At 42.9% G+C, this 21,141-nt stretch overlaps 1 protein-coding gene across 1 annotated transcript in view; it reads right to left on the bottom strand.

Annotated features, from left to right (window-relative positions):
• LOC102381512 (usherin-like) overlaps window positions 1–21,141 on the bottom strand; it is a gene marked incomplete at its 3' end in the record, with an annotated part of 85,492 nt that overhangs the window by 39,012 nt on the left and 25,339 nt on the right. Inside the window, exon 2 of the mRNA XM_025192654.1 lies at window positions 3,427–3,592. Within this exon, the coding sequence (XP_025048439.1) occupies window positions 3,427–3,592 (166 nt within the window). The remainder of the gene's footprint in view (window positions 1–3,426; window positions 3,593–21,141) is intronic.

The following is a 21,141-nucleotide window of genomic DNA, read 5'->3' as shown; positions in this document are numbered from 1 at the left end:
CCCAGCTCCCAGTGCTTTTAAAAAAAGCCCCCACTCACTGGGTGTTCCCAGCCAGGGGTGGTGATCCCTGCTGCCCCTCACTGCCCCACAGTGAATGGGGAGCTCTGCCATGTGGAAGAGCCCCTCACATGGCACAGGGCAGCAGGGGGCAGTGGAGATCGCCTCCCACCCAGCAGGAACTGGTGAGACCAGGGCGGGTTTTTCTTAAAGGGCCAAAGCTGGGGCAGGCGGGGCAGCCATGGGGGTGCTGGGACAGCAGGCAGGGGTTGGGGGCTTGTGCAGACCCCCCTATGTAGCACAGGGCAGTGGGGGGCAGTGGGGATCGCCCCCCCCACCTGGCAGCACCCGATCAGTCGGGGCTTTTTCTTTCAAAGTGCCAGGAGCTGGGGGGGAAGAAGTAGCCATTGCCAGGGCTGGGAGAGCGAGTAGGGGATGGGCCTGGGTGATTCAGAGATTAGGCAGCAGCCAAATCTCTGAATCAGATTAGGCCGAATCAATTTGGGACAGTGATTCGAATCACCAATTGAATAGATAGTGGGTGAGCATTGCAATGCATAATAAACACCTTAACAATTAAGCTGGATAGAGGAATGCATCCAATTTTTTCTACATGAATAAACACTAAAATCAGTCCTAGGACCTGTCTTCTCTACAAAACACAGATATGTTCCTGAGTTAAAATCCAATTGAACATAACACAATTTGTGGTTTCATATTACTTAGAATAGTGAGGCAAGCATGTCACAAATTAGCCCAGAATCCTCACCCAAGGGCCACTATGATCTCCTTCCCCTGTCCAATCTGCTGCTTTGCTTACTCTTTCGTGCCTGATCTCCTACTGTGCTGCCTGTCTTCTCCACACAGAGGCTGCCCATGCCTATTTTGTATTAAGAACAAGGCTTGAATCAGCTAAGGTTTCTGGAAACATCCAGGCCCTGCTGCGTATTGTCATTGGTTTAATAAATATATTAACAAAGTCTCTTCCATATTAATATTAATTTTTTTTGCACAGGCACCTGAGACTGATCATTTGTGTAGTGCCTTTAATCAGGTTGCTGAGAACTATCTAAAGTAGGGACTGCATAAAATATTTGACCAAAAGTAAGCTTCATTGCCCCTTGGCCTGGAGTTCAGCAGCCATATCATATCTGCAATACATAGACTGCAGCCTTTATCTTTGTTGGTAGGGAGTGATGGCTTACAGATGTTACCAGTCACGTTATACAGGATTATCTCCTGATCTCAGCAACCGGATAGAGGACTAAAGCTACAGTCTCCATAGATCTTCACAGGCTGCAACTCTTTATTAAAAACGAGGGCAGCAAAGGCTACATTCCTGTAAGTGCACTTGAGAAGGCTCTGCCCAGAAGAAACAAAGACCTAAACTAAGGAAAGGGGCGTTATTCAATTTGAAACATTTTCATAAAACATCTTGCCCCTTTGCTCTTCACTTTGCTATCCCATCCTTTAGCAGCTTCTGAGGCTTAGACAAAATGTGACTGACAACATCAGCAGTAATGTAGCACCCTCCAAGTGTCTGAAGTGTAAAGTTCATTAGTTCTACCTTAAGGTCACTCTTTTAATACAACAGCCAAAAACTTATTCACACCAGCATGCTGTTATCTTGGGAAAAAAGACAACTGCAAAAAAAAATTAAGAGGACAGCTTGGATATTTCTGAGAGTGACAAGATCAGCACTAAAACTCCCAAATCACAGTCAATACCATTTATCAGTTGCAAAAAAAGTAGAGAAAATAGTTTTGATAGTGCTGTAAACCAAGTAAGTTTAAACAGACCAGACAAAAGAAATGAATGAAGGAGAAGGTAAACATTTCAATACCTAATAATTGGTGATTTTAATTCTTGGTTGAACTTGGCTTGCAAACAGAATTTAACAGCTTATCTGCTGGGAACTGTAAGACATGCAAATAACTGAAAGTATTTTAATTTCTTCTTTATTTGTTTAATGATTTTTGTAAATACAATTTAGCTTTTAATATAAAGCCAGTTTTGTTTGATCCTCAGTGGATAATTATTAAAAAGCTGACATGCCAAGGGGAAAGCAAACTTTTAAGATGCATGGAGTGCATCTTTATAATTGTGTGTGGCATATTCCATTCAATATTGTGCAGGACATACAATACCATTCAATACAGAGTAGGACATACAGGGCACATCTTTGTACAGCACATTGAGCCTGGTCAAATCAGCTTGGGCTTGAAGGGGAGCTCAGGGGTTCAGCCTGCCAAGCTAGGGCTGCTCCGACCAGGCTCCATACACTGTGGAGGGACAGGATAAGGCATGTGGGTGCTTCAGTGTGGGGCTAGTTGGCAGGCAGCTTCTGCGCTGAAGCATCCTTGTGCCAGCTGCTCCACAGTATGTGGTGGGCCCCGTCGGAGCAGCCCTGGGCTGACAGGCTGACCCCTCAGATGCCCTGCCAGCCCAGGGCTGCTCCAAACCAGCTCAACATGCTGCAGAGCAGCTAGTTGGGGCACAAGGGTGCTCCAACACGGCAGCCCCCTCACTGAAGCACTCTCATCTCCAAGCCAGCCCCATCATGAAACACCACCACAGGATACTACTTGTGTTTAACCAGACTACCCTGTGGCAGTGTTTATTAGTCTACTGCAACTTAATAGTCAGTAGAAAGTGATGTTTTACTGAGGAATTAATTAGTCAGCTCCACAGTAAAAGTCCTGTGTAGACATGCACACAGTTTCACAGTGCTGTAACATATCTGCTTTGATCCTGATGCTACAGTGACTCCTGCACATGCTTACCTTCACAAACTATAATTATAGGAGTTCCTTTGAAGCAATAGGAATACTCAAAGCATCTACATATCTTAAGCTGGGATTGTCACCTTTGCATATATTTGAGTAGAAACTTGCCTTTTAGAAGTAAGTACTGCATGCTGAAAAAAGCATCACTATTAGAGTAGTGTTGGAAACACCCAATGCCACTCTCAGGAGCATGCTTGTGGCAGAAATCCTTAAAGTGTCCCTTGGCACACACCAAAATATGACTACACAATATTTTTCAAGATGTTATAATCTACAGGGTGGAAGCAAGTGGGCCAGCCTTGTTTCTCAGCAGCAAGTTCACCGTTTCCACACATAAGGTATATATATAAAAAAAAAAGTTGTCCTTTACCTTAAGTGTTGGAGGATCATGCTTTTGGGTTGAAAAAGTAACTTTAAGTCGTTTCCTCATCTGGCTGTGCGCAGCTGTGACTAATCTCTACAGCACAATGCGTCTTTACAGTGACTTTCAAAATCTGGCCCTCAATTCCCCCACATGGGACTTGAACCTAACATTTACCAGTGTTAATTGATTAATATTGTTCTCATATCTTAGGTTCAGATATGCTACTCTTACATGATTTTTGTATTTAACCAGCTAGTAAATGTTTTTTACTTCACTCACCTGTACACTAAGATGAATCCATTTCTTCACAAGAATTCTCCCCAATGTCATTACTTTTATTGGTGGCTGCAAACCATTTACTGTGCGATAATAAAACATGGTCTCTTTCTCAGAGATTGTGAGTTTGAACACAGTCTGTCCACCAGCAGCCTTTTCTATCACACACCTTTAGAAATAACCACAAAAAAACCAACATAAGGTCAGAAGCAGACATATATACATATACACTTCAGCAACATTTTGTGTCAAAGTGCTGCTAACAAGACTGCATTAAAATAAATGTTAAAAATACAACTCTGTGATAATGTTCAGTGACAGAAAAATCAAAGGATGTGCTAAGCTTACAGCAAAAAATTATTCTCTTAAACTTTTAATTTGAAAAGGGACCTTTATTTACAACTTACTCTCCTCCCTCTGATCATCATTCTTCAAGAATCAATGACAGAAAACAGGATGGGGGCCCACAGCCTGAAAACTAATAGTTAAACTTCTGGCTCATGAGTCTCTTTGTTGCACAATGCTATGCAACAGACTGTTTCCTGATGAGGCACTGGACACTAACATTTTTATTTTAACAAAGCAACTATAATTTCACGAGTGGTGACAGGGTAACAGGTTCTTGAGATAGCAGGACTCCCATTTTCACAGAAAATCCACACAGCAGTGTGTGATTCTGCCATGCTGTCCTGTTGGTGCACCCCAATCTAGAGGAACCAGCTAAGTAGCAAGATGTTTCTTCAATCAGCCCTCAGGCCTTTCATTCTGGTTTTGAGTTAGTGCCAAATATTATGTGGACACTTATGGATAAGGAACTAAATTGAAGCCACACTAACTCCTTTCATATAGCTAGCTTTCCAAGTAGTTTCATTAAGCTGATTGCCATGTTGTTTGAAGCTACACAGCATAAATAGCCTACAGAAAGAACCAACAAGAACTAGCATAGTTCAGTCTCTACTGAGTTGGCAACCTCAAGTTGAAAAACCCTGCATTTCATTGTCATTCTTCTGAGCCACCCCACGTAGTCTCCAAGTCTCCCAAATACATATGAATAGCCAGATTCTGATCTCATCTAATTTAGTGTAAATCAGGGCTTCCTCAAACAGAAGCCATATATTATACAGGCATTACATTGATACTGGGTCAATCACCATTCGTTCCATTTCTCTTAAGGGAAACATGCCCCTTCTAGAAGATCTTCCAAATGTCAATGTGGAATATCTCCCTTGAGAAAGTGTTTCTCTAGCACACTGGTTCTCAACCTTTTTCTTCATTTGTGGACCCCTAAAAATTTTAATGGAGGTAAAGACCCCTTTGGAAATTTTGAGTGAAGCTGTGGACCTCTTCCAAATTGTTAATGTGGGTATTTGCATACTTTTGATTCACCATAGTCATTTTTTCTGGACCTCTTAGACATAGCCTGTGGACCTCTTGGGGGCCACAGACCACAGATTGAAAACCACTGCTCCAGCAAGAACAAATGCTTGTAGACCACCAGTGCACCAGTGCCCCAGATGCAGAGCACTGCACCTACACCCCCACACAGGGCTGCAGAGACAAGCTCTGAAGTACCACATGGTTGGGGGCGGGGAGGAAGAGGGAGAGTCTTCTTACCTGCTCAGCACTTCAACGCCGGTGCTGCAAATCTACATGTGGGGCTGTGCAGCATGGTTCTTGAAGTGCCACACATAGGAAAGCTCCCCCCACCGCGTGGCAGCTTCAAATCCCATGCCCACAACCCTGCAGGGGTCCCTGGTCTGAGAAACAGGGGGTGGGAGGGACATTGTCCTTCTACTCCAGTCCGCTAAGACTAGAACGCTCCCCATCCCTTCCCCAGACATATCATGGGTCTGCAGAAGGTACAGAGAGCAGGGAAAAGAGGGCAGCTGTAGGCTGAACACTCATACTGTTCCCTCTCCCAGAGTGATTTCTAGTTGAGGACATTTCTCAAAAGTTGTCCCTGCCAGAAATGAATGCCTGTTTGAAGCCAACAAGCACATCTACATGAGACGTTTACTGCAGAGCGGACTAATTAGCTCCGCAGTAAAGCCTCAGCATCTACACATGCAGCCCTATTAGGCTGCAGTAAACTAATAAACGCTGTCATAGAATAGTACTGCCCGACACGTGTAGATGTGGCTGAGGCACAAGGGTCCTTCAGTGCAGGGGCTGCTTGCTGGCTAGCCCTGCACTGAAGCACCCTCATGCTCCAGCCAGCCCCTCCACAGCCAGTTGGGCCAGGACAGAGTAGCCCTGGGCTGGCAGGCTGATCCCTGGGGTCCCCTGCCAGCTGGAGCTGTTCCATCCCAGCTAAACATACTGCAACGCTGGGTGCACAGGGCAACGCTGCACCCAGGAGCAATAAACTTTGGCATGAACTGTGCCGGAGCTTATTACATTCCACTAGTAGCGCATGTTGATGTGCCCAATGACCAACATGTAATATACTGGTCTCAGATCACTCTGAGCAGATCCTGATTATATTTATATATAATTATATATATATAATTTTATTTATTTATACCATGCTGTAGTTATTTGTCATTGAAAACTTTATTCCTTTCTTGTTTTCCCACAAGCTGCCACATCCATACAGAGGGAAAAAAGTATCAGAGAAGCTAAACTCATTGATAAAAGGTACCTTCATCATTAATCAACTCGCATTTAAATCCAAGGGAAAAAATAAATGGATTTTTTTTTCTGTCACCCACTTAAGCCCTCAGGGATATTTTCAAATGAACTTATTTGCCAAACACAGGCTCCTATTTTCCAAGCTTACTAAAAGCACATTTCTTAATATATTGTTGATTGGACTTCTCAATATTTTGTTTGCTTGTAAACATGCTAGTTTTGGCAGATAATAAATGTGAGGGAAGGCACAGCTAAGTAGCAAAATATTTAGGAACTGGATTTACCCACTTCCTGGATAAACAATAATTGGATAATCCAGGTTTTGTTTATTTTACTTATCTAAAATAAATACCCCCCGCATTTTTATCCCCCACAGGTGTCATGACTTTAAGGAGGGAAGTGACCTTCATGGACTACACTTTTGAAACATAAAACCACAGAAGTGAAAACGAGGGGGAAAGCTAATTAGGAGGGCCTGTCCGAGAGAGAGAGAAATGATGTCAATAAAGGTGAAACAACAGTATCAGTTCTGATTAGGAACAGTCATTACAAATGGTACTCTGCATTGTGGACATTCTGCATTGAACTGCAGTGTTTTGCACTGTAAATGGGAACAGACTTTCTTTGTGAAGATCTGACTTTCTGGTAACACATACTGCATAGCTGCTTTCTGCCTGTGAAATTCTTGGAAAACACACCTGTCACCTGTGTGTATAGCTGGCTGAGGGGAGAGCTGGACAGAAGTGGGAGGACAGAGATGAGAAAAGAGAATATATTGGGGAAATGGAGCTTCTCATTGTCTTTACAAAGGAAAAAGATTTACAAAAACTTTTGGGTCACAAGTCAAATGGGTTCACAAAGCAAGCCTGGTTAAAGTACGCAGTGCTGTGTTGCAATTCCCTTACTTCCTTCAGTCCCCATAATAACTGCTAACTTAAAAGGGATACCTATAAATATACATTGCATTCCCAAAACCTTCATTGAGAATACATTAAAACTGCAGAATTAATAAATAGATAGTTGAAGGCAAGGCAGAGTGGAACCTGAGGTTAGTCTGTGCTAGTCTGTGCCACCCTACCTTGCCTTCTGCCTGAATTAGTAAATGCCATTAGAAAAATGCACATGTAATGGTATTTCATTCTCTTCACAGGTTTGCATTACAAAGGAGCCTTGCAGTCAACCAAATACAGGAAGGTTTTGGAAGAGGCAGTAAAAGAACAAATGCTCCTTGTTTTCTTTTAATTAGTCTTCCCCTCCTCCTCAAAGTACATGATTCACAAGTGTATGAACTCAAGACTCTTAGATCTATAGCTCAGACCTCCACCACTCAAGCTGAAGAAGGCACTCACTGCAGAGGAAGCATGTAATTCTCCTGTGTGAGCCAGCCCCTAAAAAGAAATACTGCACTACTGGAGACAAAGGTGGAATACTGATATCAGATTTTAGTCTTTGCTCTAGAACCAAGTTCTGTCTAGTAGTCCGAGCCCTTTAAAACCAGCATGGCAAGCATATAGCTAAGACAAATTCAAAGAGTTCAAAACAACAAAGAGAATGAGGTGTGGGCTGTTTATATCTGAGATCAGAGCTCTATGCTACCAATGGTTGCAGTGTCCTGTTTAACTTTTAGTTAACTGAATTGCAAAATGGGCAATTGATATTAGCTTTTCTCCTTAATGATGTAAAGCAGAAGTGCAAAGCCATGGTCAGGATGTCTCTCACTTTGGTGCATCTCCCTCCACACCATGCTAGCCAGCAAGCATGGTGTGGAGAATCTCCCTGTGGCCCTGTGATAGTTTTCCTGTAACACAGACAGCTATAACAGTCTGCAAGACATGGGCCACTTGGCAAATCCAACTGCTGCTAAAAGGCTCACTACACATTCAGTATAAAAAGAAAAAAGCATAGCTCCCTCAGCCTGCTCTTGCAATGATGGTCTCTGTGTGGTGCCTACCTGTCTGTTGAGTCAAACATCAGTGCCAATTTGTGTGGCACTGGGTAGCTGACAAGTTTACTGTGTGATCTGGCTGGTCTACTGTGTGTATCTGTGCGTGATACTCCAAGCATCCCCTCCATCCCTGCTCCTGATGGCTCGCTGGGCTTTTGTTCCAAGTTTGCTCAGCTATACTCCCAGTTTGTAATCAGCTCTGGTCTACCAGCCTAACATGCATGCATATGTACTGACCTCCCCCTGCCAGTGCCAAACTGTGCCCTTCATATTGACTAGTCAAATGCACCTGGTGCCCTGAGCTCTTGGTGATGCTACTACTGCCACTTCTTCCCATGCTGTGCTACTGCCTCCTCCCCACCCCTCCCAACTTAAATGCTGAATTCCTTCTGTGAAGGGAGGAAAACTAATTTGTTTCATTCAGTGAACACTAGCATGTGGTAAATACCATATTTACTTGAACAGGAGACAACCCTGATTATAAGAGGTATAATAATAATTATATTCTATATAAGGAAAATGTATAAATTTGTTATGATTTTCCATGCTTAGAATCTAATTATTGGAGGTTTGCTTTGAATTTATCCCCCTCCTACTTCTACAGCAGAGAAAATAAGCCTGGAAGATCAGGTAGCCCTTTGCTCTCTGTTCCCCACAACTTTTTCCCCTGGCAGCCTGTTCTCCCTCTCCTTACTGTCAGACCCTGCTCTCCCTGAGCACACAGAAGTGAGGAACAAAATTGAAAACAATAACCTTGAAATTAAACATGTCGGTAGCAATTTGCATATAGCACCCATGCACTTAGTTTATCCAGAACTGATGCATGTTCCTTTTTTTTTAAATGTCTGCAAGTTTTAACATAAGTGTTTCATAAACAGAATTTTAAGCAGCACTATAAAATCTATTATAAACTTTTTTACATATATATTTCATTTCAAGGACCAAATCAGTCCCAGATTCAATTGGGCAAAGCCCTATAGTCAAGTTCCAAAATTTGACTGAGCGAGCTCTACCATCAGGCAGGTATTCCCCCTCCCAGACCCATCAGTCTGGGGCTCTGGATACTCCCCAAATCCAAGCAGGCATCCTACATACAAGCACCAGACCCAGAGACCTTAGGGTTCAGATGCCCCCAGTCTCACTTGATCTCATCCAAAAGACTGAAATCATGGTATTTTCCCTGCCAGCTCAACTATGTATGGTATTAGTCCTTGTGGTAGGTTCCCTTCAGCATTTTTGGCACCAGAGAGGGTATTGGAGCTTGCTCTGGCCTCTCCAAGTGCTGGCCCGGTATTGCAGTATCCCAGGCCTGGTGCTTGTTCCCTTCTAGGGGAGCAACTGCCATTTTTTTCAAAGGTCACACAAAAAAGGGCTCCCATCAGTATATTTGCCCAAAGTGGGCCAGATGTTTTAGTCGTGCTCAGTGATGGCTGCATTTAATTCACTTTGTAGTTGGTTTCCATTGCTGAGCACATGCTTTTTTGGCAGAAGTTAAATGATAGACACTGTATTTAGTGAGATTTCTTTGTATGCATTCATAAGAGAGGGGCCTTTTTTCTCCTTGCCAATTGGGAGGTAAAACTTCATCTTGTATTTGAGTAAATACAGTAATAGAGTATATTCCATGTGATCCACTGCGCAAGTCATCAGTACTGCTCAAGTTTTTTCAGGACTGGGCCCTAACACTGTTCCTTCTGAACTCTGAGGTACAGCAATATTGTAGTATCATAGACAGGAAGCTAGGGCTCAAAGGGACTTCATGAAGTTGTCACAACCCAATTAACTTGTGCCCATGCCACTGAGCAAGAGATACCATTCAAATCATCTTCATTTGAATATTAAGGGTTAAAAGACTTCCCTGCCAAGAAATTCCTTGAAACAAAACGCTGGTGGTGTACTACAGATAATTGGTCAGCTGAAATAAAATGCTAGGGGAAACTATATATAATTGGTCAAAGATAAGCGTAAGCTCCTCACATGTAGCACACACGTAACAGGTAGAGAAACCTAACCCACTACCTTGTAACTTGAGGAGACAAAGAGCTGCCACCTGCCAAAAATTAAAGATTCCATATAACGGTTCACGATTGGGCATCTCTGTCAAACACCTCTGCCTATAAATAGTTTAACGGTTTCCACCCAAGTCGGAGAGCTCTGGGGATCTCACAGGAAACACCTGTGCTTGTCACCAGAGAATTGGGAAATTGATCAATTCCCAATCAATCGCCCCATCAGCGTAAAATATTGACGTAGAAAGTCTTGCAAGCGCGACCGTCCGTTCCCGGCGCCACATCCGTCATTATCGCGTCGTAACCTAACTGCGTGCGTGTACTCGACTCTGTAACCGAAGTTATATGTGTATACTCGACTCTGTAACCAAAGCTGTAACGGAACAAAGGCTCGCCTGCGTCGTCCATCACTATCTAGGCGACGTAAGTAAACAAACTCCTGTAACCTACACGCGTCTGTGCCTGGTTAATTCCACTCCATCCATCACTACCCGCCTACCGAGCTCTAAATCTAAACACTCCGGTGTGAGTCAGGCGGCTGCCGGCGGCTGCTCTGATTCACGACAGAAGTCATCTAGTCCAGCCCCTGCTCAAGGCGAGAGAAAAAAGTCACATATCAGGGAAGCTGTTGCATCTATTATGAGCACTGAAAAGGAACTTAAAAATGGGGAATTTTAAGGTGTAAATTTCCACGATAATCCACAGCAGCAGTTCTCAACTAGGATGATGCTACACACTGGGCTGTCGTGAGACTCCTTCAAAGATGTCACAATGCTAGTGCTGCTGCCACTGCCACCACAGCCAAGTGAAACTGTCCCATGCACATCTGTTTTGGGAGGGGCATGTAGAACCAGACCAGGACACGTCTGCAGCAGGAGGAGTTTTATGTACACCCGTTCCCGTCACAGCCACTTTTGGGTCCAGCTCCTCACACCCCTCCTGGAAACAGAGAGATGCAGAGCAGTTCCACCTGAAGACTTTACAACAGTGGTTCTCAACTGGGGTGCTGTGAAATTCAAAAGAGAGAGGTGCCTTGTGTCTCTAAAAAAGGTTGAAAATCACTGCTCTACAACCAAGTATGAATATGCACATAGTATAGTTATTTATGCTTGTACAAGGAGAATATAGCATTTAGAGCAATTCATCTGAGAATCGGAAACAGTCTGTGGTCATTAACACATGTACTTTTCTGAGTCAAAAGACCTATGTACATGCTTAACATTGAGCAAATCATTAATTACATACAAACACTCCCAGTGGCAACAGTCCTACTGAAGTCAGTTCAGGCTATGTCTGCAAAGCACTGCTGTGCTGCATAGGTATCTTAAGGTAGCTCTGAGAAAGCCAGCAAAGCACTTAAGGATGTGCTTAAAATTTAAGCAGATGCATATTTCTGTTTTCGTATGTGCAGTGCCAATGATACATTGACGGTGTGTCTACAAGGCACAAAGCAAGAGCCCAGAGTTACCTATGAATAAGTTAGCTAACAGTATAGCTGCAGATGCACATTTTACTATTTCCAATACCTAAGCTGGCTCAGATACTACTGCATGCTACAGGCAAAGTGTGTGTTTCAAGGAAATTAATAGAACTGATCAAATGCTTAAAATTTATGCAGCTGCTTAAGTGGTGGGTGTGTTGAACCAGCACCTGAATTACTTCTTTAAGAGGAGTATCATTTAGTGCAGAAGATACTATCTTTATAACTATGAAGTTTCCAGTCATGAAGACAAAATTATGCAACAGAACAGTGCCTCACTGAACATCTTCATATAACTTTTGTGAATCTCAGATCCTCAAGATGATGGTGTGCAGCCTACAACTTGTAATTAGGATTTTATAAATGCATTATTCATTTGTTCTCATTTTTAATAGATAAAAACTATCTGAAAGGTTTTTTCTCCCTTTGTATTTATATTACATACAGACCCTATGTTGGCTGACAGGCTGAGAGAACTAATATAATGATGTCACATTTTCCAGGATAATGAAATTTAAGCAATTGTGAGAGGAAGCAATTATTAGTAGGAACCTTCAAAAGTTTAATTTTGTGTTAACATTTATTTGTCACTAATATTTTGGATAAAAGAAGCCTCTGTTGAGGGCTCAAAACCTTCCATAGCTGAATATGGATTATTAAATACAGAGAAGGAGTCCTCCAGCAGAACCTGGGAAATCAGACTATAATTCTCACCCCAGGGGAGGGAGGAGTAGAAGATACTTTTTAAAAACAAAATGTAGGTCATCTCTCTCCTTCAAAAAAGGAGACAAAGCCATTTTAAAATAATTCTTTTAAGGCACCTTTAAAATATTAATATATATTAGGATCACAGATGTTTAACTAAAAAAAAGAATATGGTCTGTATAGGAAGAGTTTCAATGAAATTAATGGGACTCCTTATCTGAGTCATAAGCACTACAGAAACATACACAATTTGTCTTAATATTATAGAGATAGAAGCTGCTGATCTGACTATACATCTTTTTTCAAAACATAAGGTTTTCTTACTTTTTAATCTTTATTTTTGTTTTAAATAGCACACAAAGAGCTACTCTGACTAGTTGGACTAATTTTTTTTAAGAACACCATGAAAGTAAATACCTGCAACACTACTTACATTACATCTTCTTGCTCAGGTTTCAACCACACAGTTAAAGTAAATGAAGCTGTGAGCTTCTGTGAGCGGGGAGTAGAAAAACAATCCTTGTGATCATGAAAAATAAAACTGGTAGAATTGCTGGTAGATCCTGGATGCAAATCATTCCTGTCTTCTGTGATACAGGTGCCAAGGCCTACTGAGAGAAGTGCAGTATAGGATGCAGGCAAAGATCTATATGGACATTCCTGAATGCAAAACCGTTGGGTGCAGGACTGAAGACTTTTGAAAGCAGTAGAACTATGACAAAAAGTACTTCGATGTGGCAGCCCACAAGTTGCTTGAGTTGGCACAACTGACACATTTTTGAAAGCTCCTACATTTTCTAGCCTTGGAAAGTACCCCTGTGAGCTGACCAATGGTAAGGAGAAAATGCAATAAGCTAAGATTATTGTTTCAATGGCATGAAGCAGGAAACTACAGCTCAAGGAAAGAGCCAGGAAATTCATGTTTACAAAGAAGTCTCTTCCTGATAAAGCATCCCTAAATCAATAATTATGTCCATATCTTCGGCAATGTCCTCAAGAGGCACTCTTTATAAAAGATGCAATGGTTCATTTTCGAAAGCCATGGTCCAGTTTGCAGTCTTGGAGGATGCCTATATTTTTCTGGCCAATAACAGAGATAGGACTGAACTAGCATCTGTAAAATCAACATAAACAGTCAAACAGGCCTGCCACATAGCTTGTCATTTAATATGCTACCTTAGGAACATTAAAGGCCAAATTCTGTTTTCAGCTCCAAGTCAGTGGGCCCAAACCTGATATCCTCACTCAAACAGAACTCCTACATACGTTAACAAAGACCAAAATCAATGGCAGTTCGGTCTGAGTAAGTATCAGAAGGCTGGGCCTCCTGTATGTTTCATATGACTATTAGAAGTCAAATACCAGATCTATTACAGTTAAGAAAAACAAACAGTCAAAAAAATCCCTACAATCCCTTAAAAATATTACAATATTCAAAAACATAATAATGTATTTTACCAAAACATGCAAACATATGGGATTCTGAAATGGTTTTAAAAAAGCCCAGAACCTCACACACAAAAACCCTCCCACGTGAAGATCAGCCATGCAGTTCTCTATTTAACATAGACAGAGTGTCAGCTAAACACTAACCAGCTCTATATCAGAGTACGCAGAATGTCCCACTATTCCAAACACCCCAGTCTCCTACTCGTTCATTATAGCTCAGCCCCAAAGACACATACATGGGAAACGTAAAGTGCACCTCAACTTTCTATGTAAGAAATAAAAGATATCATTTAAGTTTGCATATCACTGTGTCTTACCCCTTTTGTCCATTTCACGCAGCTCCTTTTAGCTCTCAGTAAAGCTGATTAAAAACATATCACCATCTGTCCTATGTGAACCTCTGAATGGCAAACGTCTGTGCTGATAGTTACTGCTACAATAGATAGGTATCTAATTTGGTTACATATGGCCAGCTAATATAGTACTGTGAAATTGCAGTTGATAAATAAGTTGTTACCGTTATTCATTGCATTTCAAAGAAGAGGATACTGCTCCCACGGTTTGACAATTGGCTCACCGGTAGGAACGCTGGCTGCTGTTGCTTGGCAACACCATGGTAACCCCCAGTTACTCTTAGTAAACAGGCCTTGGCAGCAGGAACATAGGGAGGAACAGGCAGACTCACAGGTAAAGTTTCTCAAAGAGCGAATACTTTATTAAATGGAGGCAGTGAGCAATTTGCTCTCTGTAGCCTGGCTTCAGCAGCCTAACTTCTTGCGCTTGCATCTAGTGCTCTTTGCAGTGGGAGGAACCCAAAGGCTGACTATGCATATGTAATGTTAAAGTAGCAGTACACGATTTACAACACAGGACACAACATGCTATACAACAACCCTCTTTCTTCACCCTTAACTATCACTTCCACTCCTCACGATTACAAAGAACACTGGGTTTTTGGTTGTAGCCGTGTTGATCTAAGGACATAGGCAGGCAAGGTTCTTTGAGTAGATGTGATATCTTGTATTACACCAACCGAGTAGTTGGCAAAAAGGTCTTAGCAAGTTTTCGGGTGCAATCACCCTTCTTCAGGCATAGGAAACAGAGACTTCCTATGCCTGAAGAAGCAGAGACTTCCTGTGCCGGAAGAAGGGCGATTGCACCTGAAAGCTTGTTAAGAACTTTTTGCCAACTATTCAGTTGGTCTAATAACAGATACCACATCTACTCAAATAATTTTGCCTGATTTCAAAGAGCATTCTTTAACAAGCTGTTTCACCATCACTGAAACCCAAGACACAAAATACTGTATACAGCCATTGGCAACCATTTTTGTTCCCTCTCACCGAAGTTACTATAGGGTTTTGCATGCCTGAGCCACAGCCTCCACCATCATTTCAATACAGACTCTTTGTACTTGGATGGCAGACATGCACAGCTTCCTTGAGCTGTGTATTATCTGAAAGTATCTGCTTTCTGAGATCTGAGGTTCCTTTGTGCCCTGTGATGGCACTGCTGTTTGAGGAAGTTCTCCATGCATACCTCTCATGTTTTTCTAGGCTCTGATTTTAATTGTATTCCAAGACTGGGAGAGTGAAAGGACATACTTTTCTCTTAAACCAAATTAAAATATGGCCAGTTTTTTTTTAAAACACTGATATGGATTCAAGGGCAGAGGATTAAAGTAAAACATGAAAAATGTATTTATGAAGTGATTCCAAAATTATCCCATGACTACCACCCCATATATATGGTTAAATACATAAATATCATAGGTGGTGGTGTCCTGTGATTTTCAAATTTATAAGATTCTTTCGTTCTTCCACTGTAGGCAATAAATTGCAGTTTTCAGGGATGTATCCCTTTTCCTTTATCTTATTTAAATGTCTGCATTACTTTATGTCCAGTTACAAACAAGAAAAACAAGATGAACGATGTATTTAGGCAATGTATCTATCTCAGCTGTTTGAATCCCTATGTTGAGTCATGATAAAATTTAAAACATTTCTAGTCTTAATTTTCTGGAGATGACCACCAAACACCCATTATTACACTCCAAGTGATCAAGTATGCATTTCGCTCCATACTATGACTTTCTCCTCTGAGTAGAAAGCTTTATAAGTCATTGGTGATAGAGCTCATAAGTGTATTAATATGCCCATTTGCAACCATTTTTGTTCATTCTCACAGAGGAAAAAAATACAGACCAGTCCATACATTGCAATCCTATAGTCTTACCAATTAGCCCAGTATGATATTCAGTGGGTTGAGGAGACATATTACTGGACAAAGCAACCTCCAACTATTACCCCTCCGCTGGTGTTAGCTTTGCTGCTGAAGTAATATGGAATGCCACCTACCTGTGTAGCCACTGGTTCATTTGGTACCTTTGAAGTTCATCTGCACATATGCACCCTTTGAAAGCATCTTCAAGAATATGTGAACTTGCCACCTAGGGACCCAGATGGAGAATGTGAGCATGTGTGGTTGAGTGGATTCGAGTGGTAGGATGGCTATTTGGATTGACTATGATTGGAGATGTGATTGATGAATGGGTGGAGATCAATGGTGAATAGACGACACAGGGCTGTGTGAGATGAGGTGAGTGAAAGTATAAAAGGTGACCACTGGACCAACCACATGTATGTGTGGCTTGAAGTGAGAGCATGGGCATCTGTGAGAGTGAATGGGTTTGCATGTGATTTAGTGCGTCTTGTGAGTGGCTCTCCTGGCTGGTGAGTGTGTGTCGCGTGAAGACACCAGAAAGTAGTGATCTTCAGGGCACAGAGCACTCTGGAAAGAGCAGAGCCACTGCCCAGTCTTCAACCACACTACCGAGCCCTAGGAGGCTCTAGAGCTCAGCATCCCTGAGAGGATCTGTATCCTGCTTGCTGAAACTCTGCAGCTGCATCTTGTCAGAAGAGTCTGACAGGACACAAGGTCACATGAAGTCAGAATGACAGAGTGGGAGCTTTGGACAATTACCTATCTCTGGATTGGAAATCTTTCCACCTGCTGTTGCTGAACTCAACATTCATCCTCTTGCTTATGGTGAGTTAGGACTGGTGAGGTATTGACTTGTTCTTGTGTTGTTCCTGCTGTGTCTCCTCCAAGTTTATCCCAGATCCATTGCTGTTTTGTCTGTTGTTTCTCCACTTCTCTTTTCCCTTGTGTTTGCTATTAATAAATTATTGTTCATTTTATCTTGTAAATTGTTGTTGCTGGAATTAATATGCCATACACTAATAAAACTAAGGCATGGTGCATACACAGCATTGCTGTGGGAGCATGGCTGCATTGGTCACCTTGGCTAGTTCTAACCCTTGCTCATCCCCCTTTCTGGGCTTGGCTGAGTTGGGGACTACAACCCCTCTAACACTGGGTTCAAATAAAATCAGGTTTAATACCTGGTGTTTTCCAGAACTATTTAGTCAAAATAGCCTCATGCAGCCTGTGCTCTAACTGTATTTGGACTTCCACTCCAGCTCTGACCTGATGGAATTGTTTGGTGGCATGCACAATTGCCAGCATTCTTTCCCAGACTGAGAATATATTTTTTTCCTGTCAGTCAAAACTCTTAATGCATATGTAGCAGGTCTTTCATCCTGCATTAACCAAGCACCTAGACTATCCCCAGATTACGGTTGCCTGAACACTGACCTTTTTGCTAGGAACATAAAATATAAGTAGTGATGCCTGCCAAAGTGTTGCTTCCTGTCACCAACGTGTATGTTGATGTTCTGGTGATCACCAAACTACCTCAAAGTCTGCTATTTTACCTAGGATGATATCCCAAGGAATGGTAATATCACTTGCAAACTTGGCAAATGTGAATAGATAAAAGAATCATGTGAGCTGGGATATGAGGCAGAACCATATGAAGTTCTCACAAAGTATTTCTACCAAAAAAAAAAAAAGTTAGACAGTGGGTGTCCACATCACAGCAGCTGACATGACACTAGCAGCATTGGCATAGCAAGTTTTCAGTCCCTAAGAAGGGCATGGGAAAAAGAACAAAGAGAAAGTGACTTCAAAGACAAAATCCCTATTCATATACAAAGTGTTCAGCACATTTGTGCTTACACATTTCAGAAGATCAAAACTGACAACAATTAATACCTATATATGTATATAGTAAAGGCACTGCTGCCAAAAAGTAGTAGCTCACCAAGTAGCCAGAAATGTTAGGCTGTAACTTATGTACATTATTTAATATCTTTGGATGGATCTGTGGATCCTGTTGATGTAGGTCTGAGGCCCTACCTTTCCCTGACTCACTTTGTTCAAAAGGGCACTGGCCAGTGTTGCTTCTGTTGCAGGAATCCTTACAACAAATATAGGGTTCCAAGGCAGAAGTCAGGGAGATGCATTTTGTAAGGAGTAGGGGTGTCCTTATCTTTCACATGCTCATGATAGTTCCTCCACAGCCTTAGGACTGTGATGTACTCACCCAGAGTTGCACACTACATGGGAACTCAGATGGGAAAAGGGTTCCCCATATCAACTTCCCCTGCTACAGATAGGATGGCAGAAAGTAGCATTTGAGCCTTTACTTGTTGAATGCAGTCAACTAAACAAGCAGTTGCAGGAGCATGTGCAATATTTGCAAAAGACTCATCTTAAACCAACAATGCAGATGACTCAACCCAGGGAGCCAGTACCATATTCCTGACCAGTCAAGCTTGATCTGAGGTGTATAATAGATAAACCACCTACAGTAAGCTAAGTAGGTAAAGCTTAGGGAAGGCTACCAAGAAACTCAGCAATATTTTGCTTAAAGTTCTTGCCAGACAAAGAGTAATTTACAGGCAGGGCTAAATATCTGTGATATCAACTGAATCATGTTTAAAAATAGAGTTTTGTATATAGGTAATAACTCAATTTAAGCCCAGCAGAGAGGAACATGTTGTACAGATTCCAAAAGCACAAGAAATTAATGTATGTTATTTAAAGCCTCAGTTTAAAGAAAAAGAAGTACACAAAATTTTGAAAGGAACAATAATGTATGCTTCTAATGCCCATATTCTCGTCATGCCTATTATTTCTCATACAACCAATATAACTAAAAAGAAAGAATGGTCTTATGGCTAACACACAAGACTATGGAGTTAGAATATCAGACATGGGGCATATCTACATGTGCATATTAAGGTGAAGCAATAAACTCCCGCACATATTAAGACAGAATTTATTGCCCCTGTGTGCCACAATTACAGGTGCGCCCAGAACTGAAATGCAGTGAGCGGGAGTGGAGCAGCCCTGGCTGGCAGGGGGCCCAGACGGTAAGCCTGCCAGACCAGGGCTGCTCCAACCCAGTAAAATGTGCTGTGGAGGGGCTCGCTGGGGAACAGGGGTGCTTCAGTTCAAGACTAGCTGGCAATGTAGGGCTTGTGTCCCAGCCAGCCCCGTCAGCACCTACACGTACACTGCTGCACAGTAAATAATGCCACAACAGGATAGTACTTTTATTTAAAAGTACTAACCTATGGTGCCGCTTATTAGTTTACTACAACCTAATAGGGTTGCATGTGTAGATGCAGAGATTTTATTGCGGAGCTAATTAGGCCCATGGACTTCTGAACAAACAGATTAAATATGTTGCTTTGAGCAGGTCACTGAAGGTCAAATTTTCAGAAGAGACCACTAATATAAGGACTATTTTTAGCAGTACAGCTTTGGATAACCCAGACTATTTTCATAGGTGCTATAGCCCCAGATTAAATCAATTTAGCTGAGTCTAAATATAACCTAAATATGAATCAGAAAAGATTAAGCAACCAAACAAATTTTGTCTTCAATGTACCATAGTTACTTCAGCTGTAAAAGGGATTATATATTATCTGTTATTAATAAACAATAAAGTGCTCTTGGAGCTTTGGCTGGAGAGTGCTATAGAAGTACAGTTTTATTTCAGAGTAGATTCCTTTGTGGTTGGTATAACCCCCATTTTACAGAAGGGAAACTGAAATGCAGAAAAGGGAAAATGCAATTTTTCAGGGGAGTTCTAATTCTGAGTGCTTCATTTGATGCAATTACAACTGCAGCTACTCAGACCTCTGAACAGAAAGTCCTAGATATCTACAGCTGTGCTCTCAAAAAATATTTTTTTAAATATGGCCCTCAGAAACTTGAGCAAAATCACACAAGAAAGACAAGGTATGGTCCAGTGTCCACCTTAGGTAGGTATCGATGTTACACTTAACATGTTAAGTGCACAGAAAGTACTTTAAAGCCATAACAGACATTCACAACATTTAAAGTGTTTTAAAAATGGTGGATTCACTCTAAGTTAACCCTTGATGGATGTGGTATTAGACTAAAGTGATTTAGTTTAGAGTGCTTTTTTGAACATCTGTAACACCTCTATCGTGTTTCAGTGTAGGTTGCATTCTGCCACCATCCCAAGGGCCTTTTGCTGGGCAGCTTCCTAGTCTCAGCCAGCCTCAGCCCTGGGCTGTCACAGAGAGGAGACAGAAAAGGCTCTGTCTCCTCCCTGCACAGGTGGGTGAGGAGGGTGGGGGAAACGGAGCCTCTCTGCCACATGGATCCCCCAACCAAGCTTGCAGGCTCAGGTCCAGATGGAGTCCAGGCTGGGTCCATGTGGCAGAGAGGCTCCATTTCCCCCTCTGGCCCCAGTTTCCAGCATGGCAAAAAGCTGGCCAAGCAGCTGCAGCTTCTGGCTGCCATTGTCAGGAGGCTTGGGAGGAGGAGGGGTGGGGGAAGGGAGCTCCCTAAGTGTGAGGCCCTCTCCCGTACAGCTTGCTGGCTGGGGTCTCTGGGGGCAGGACCGGGTCTATGCAGCAGGGGGACTCCCTTCCCCCACACCCTCCACCTGAACTTCCTGACAATGGCAGCCAGAAGCTGCAGCTCCTGGCTGCCCAACCAACTTTTCACCACACCAGGAACTGGGGCCAGAGGGGAAGGGAGCCCCCTCTCTGCCAGACAGACCCATACCTCCCCCCAAGTCCACAGCCAGCAAGCTGTGGGGGGAGCCCTCACAGGAGAGAAGCTCCCTTTCCTCCCAGGTGAAGTTCCCAATGTGGCAAAAAGCCAGCTGGGCAGCCCTGTGCTGCAGCTGTCAAGAAGCTGAGATGGGGGGTACAGGAACCCCCCTGACATGTGAACCCAGCCCAGCCCCCACCCTCCACCCCCCCAGCCAGTAAGCTGTGGGGGGCCCTCACAGCAGGAGGGCTCCCTTCCTCCCACCAGGAGCCGCAGCATGGCACTGCCTGTCTACCTTTTCATCACTCTGGAACCTGGGGCTGGGAGGGGAGGAGGGAGCCTCCCTGCCATGAGGGTCCCCCCACCCACAGCTTACTGGCTGGGATCTTGCAAAAAGGTGGTTCTGTTCCTCTGTGCCACCCCCCGCCCCAGGTGCTGCTGGCAGTCACCAGCTAGAGCAGGGTGGGCAGGGCTGGCTCCAGCAGCCTCCTGGGAGGCATGCAGGAGTGCCCCCCACCCCCCGACCCGCTGGGTTTGGGCAGTGGCGGCAGGGGCTGAGG

Source organism: Alligator sinensis, unplaced genomic scaffold (genome assembly GCF_000455745.1).
Source record: "Alligator sinensis unplaced genomic scaffold, ASM45574v1 scaffold1723_1, whole genome shotgun sequence".
Classification (NCBI taxonomy): domain Eukaryota; kingdom Metazoa; phylum Chordata; order Crocodylia; family Alligatoridae; genus Alligator; species Alligator sinensis.
This window is presented reverse-complemented; position numbering and strand designations above follow the sequence as displayed.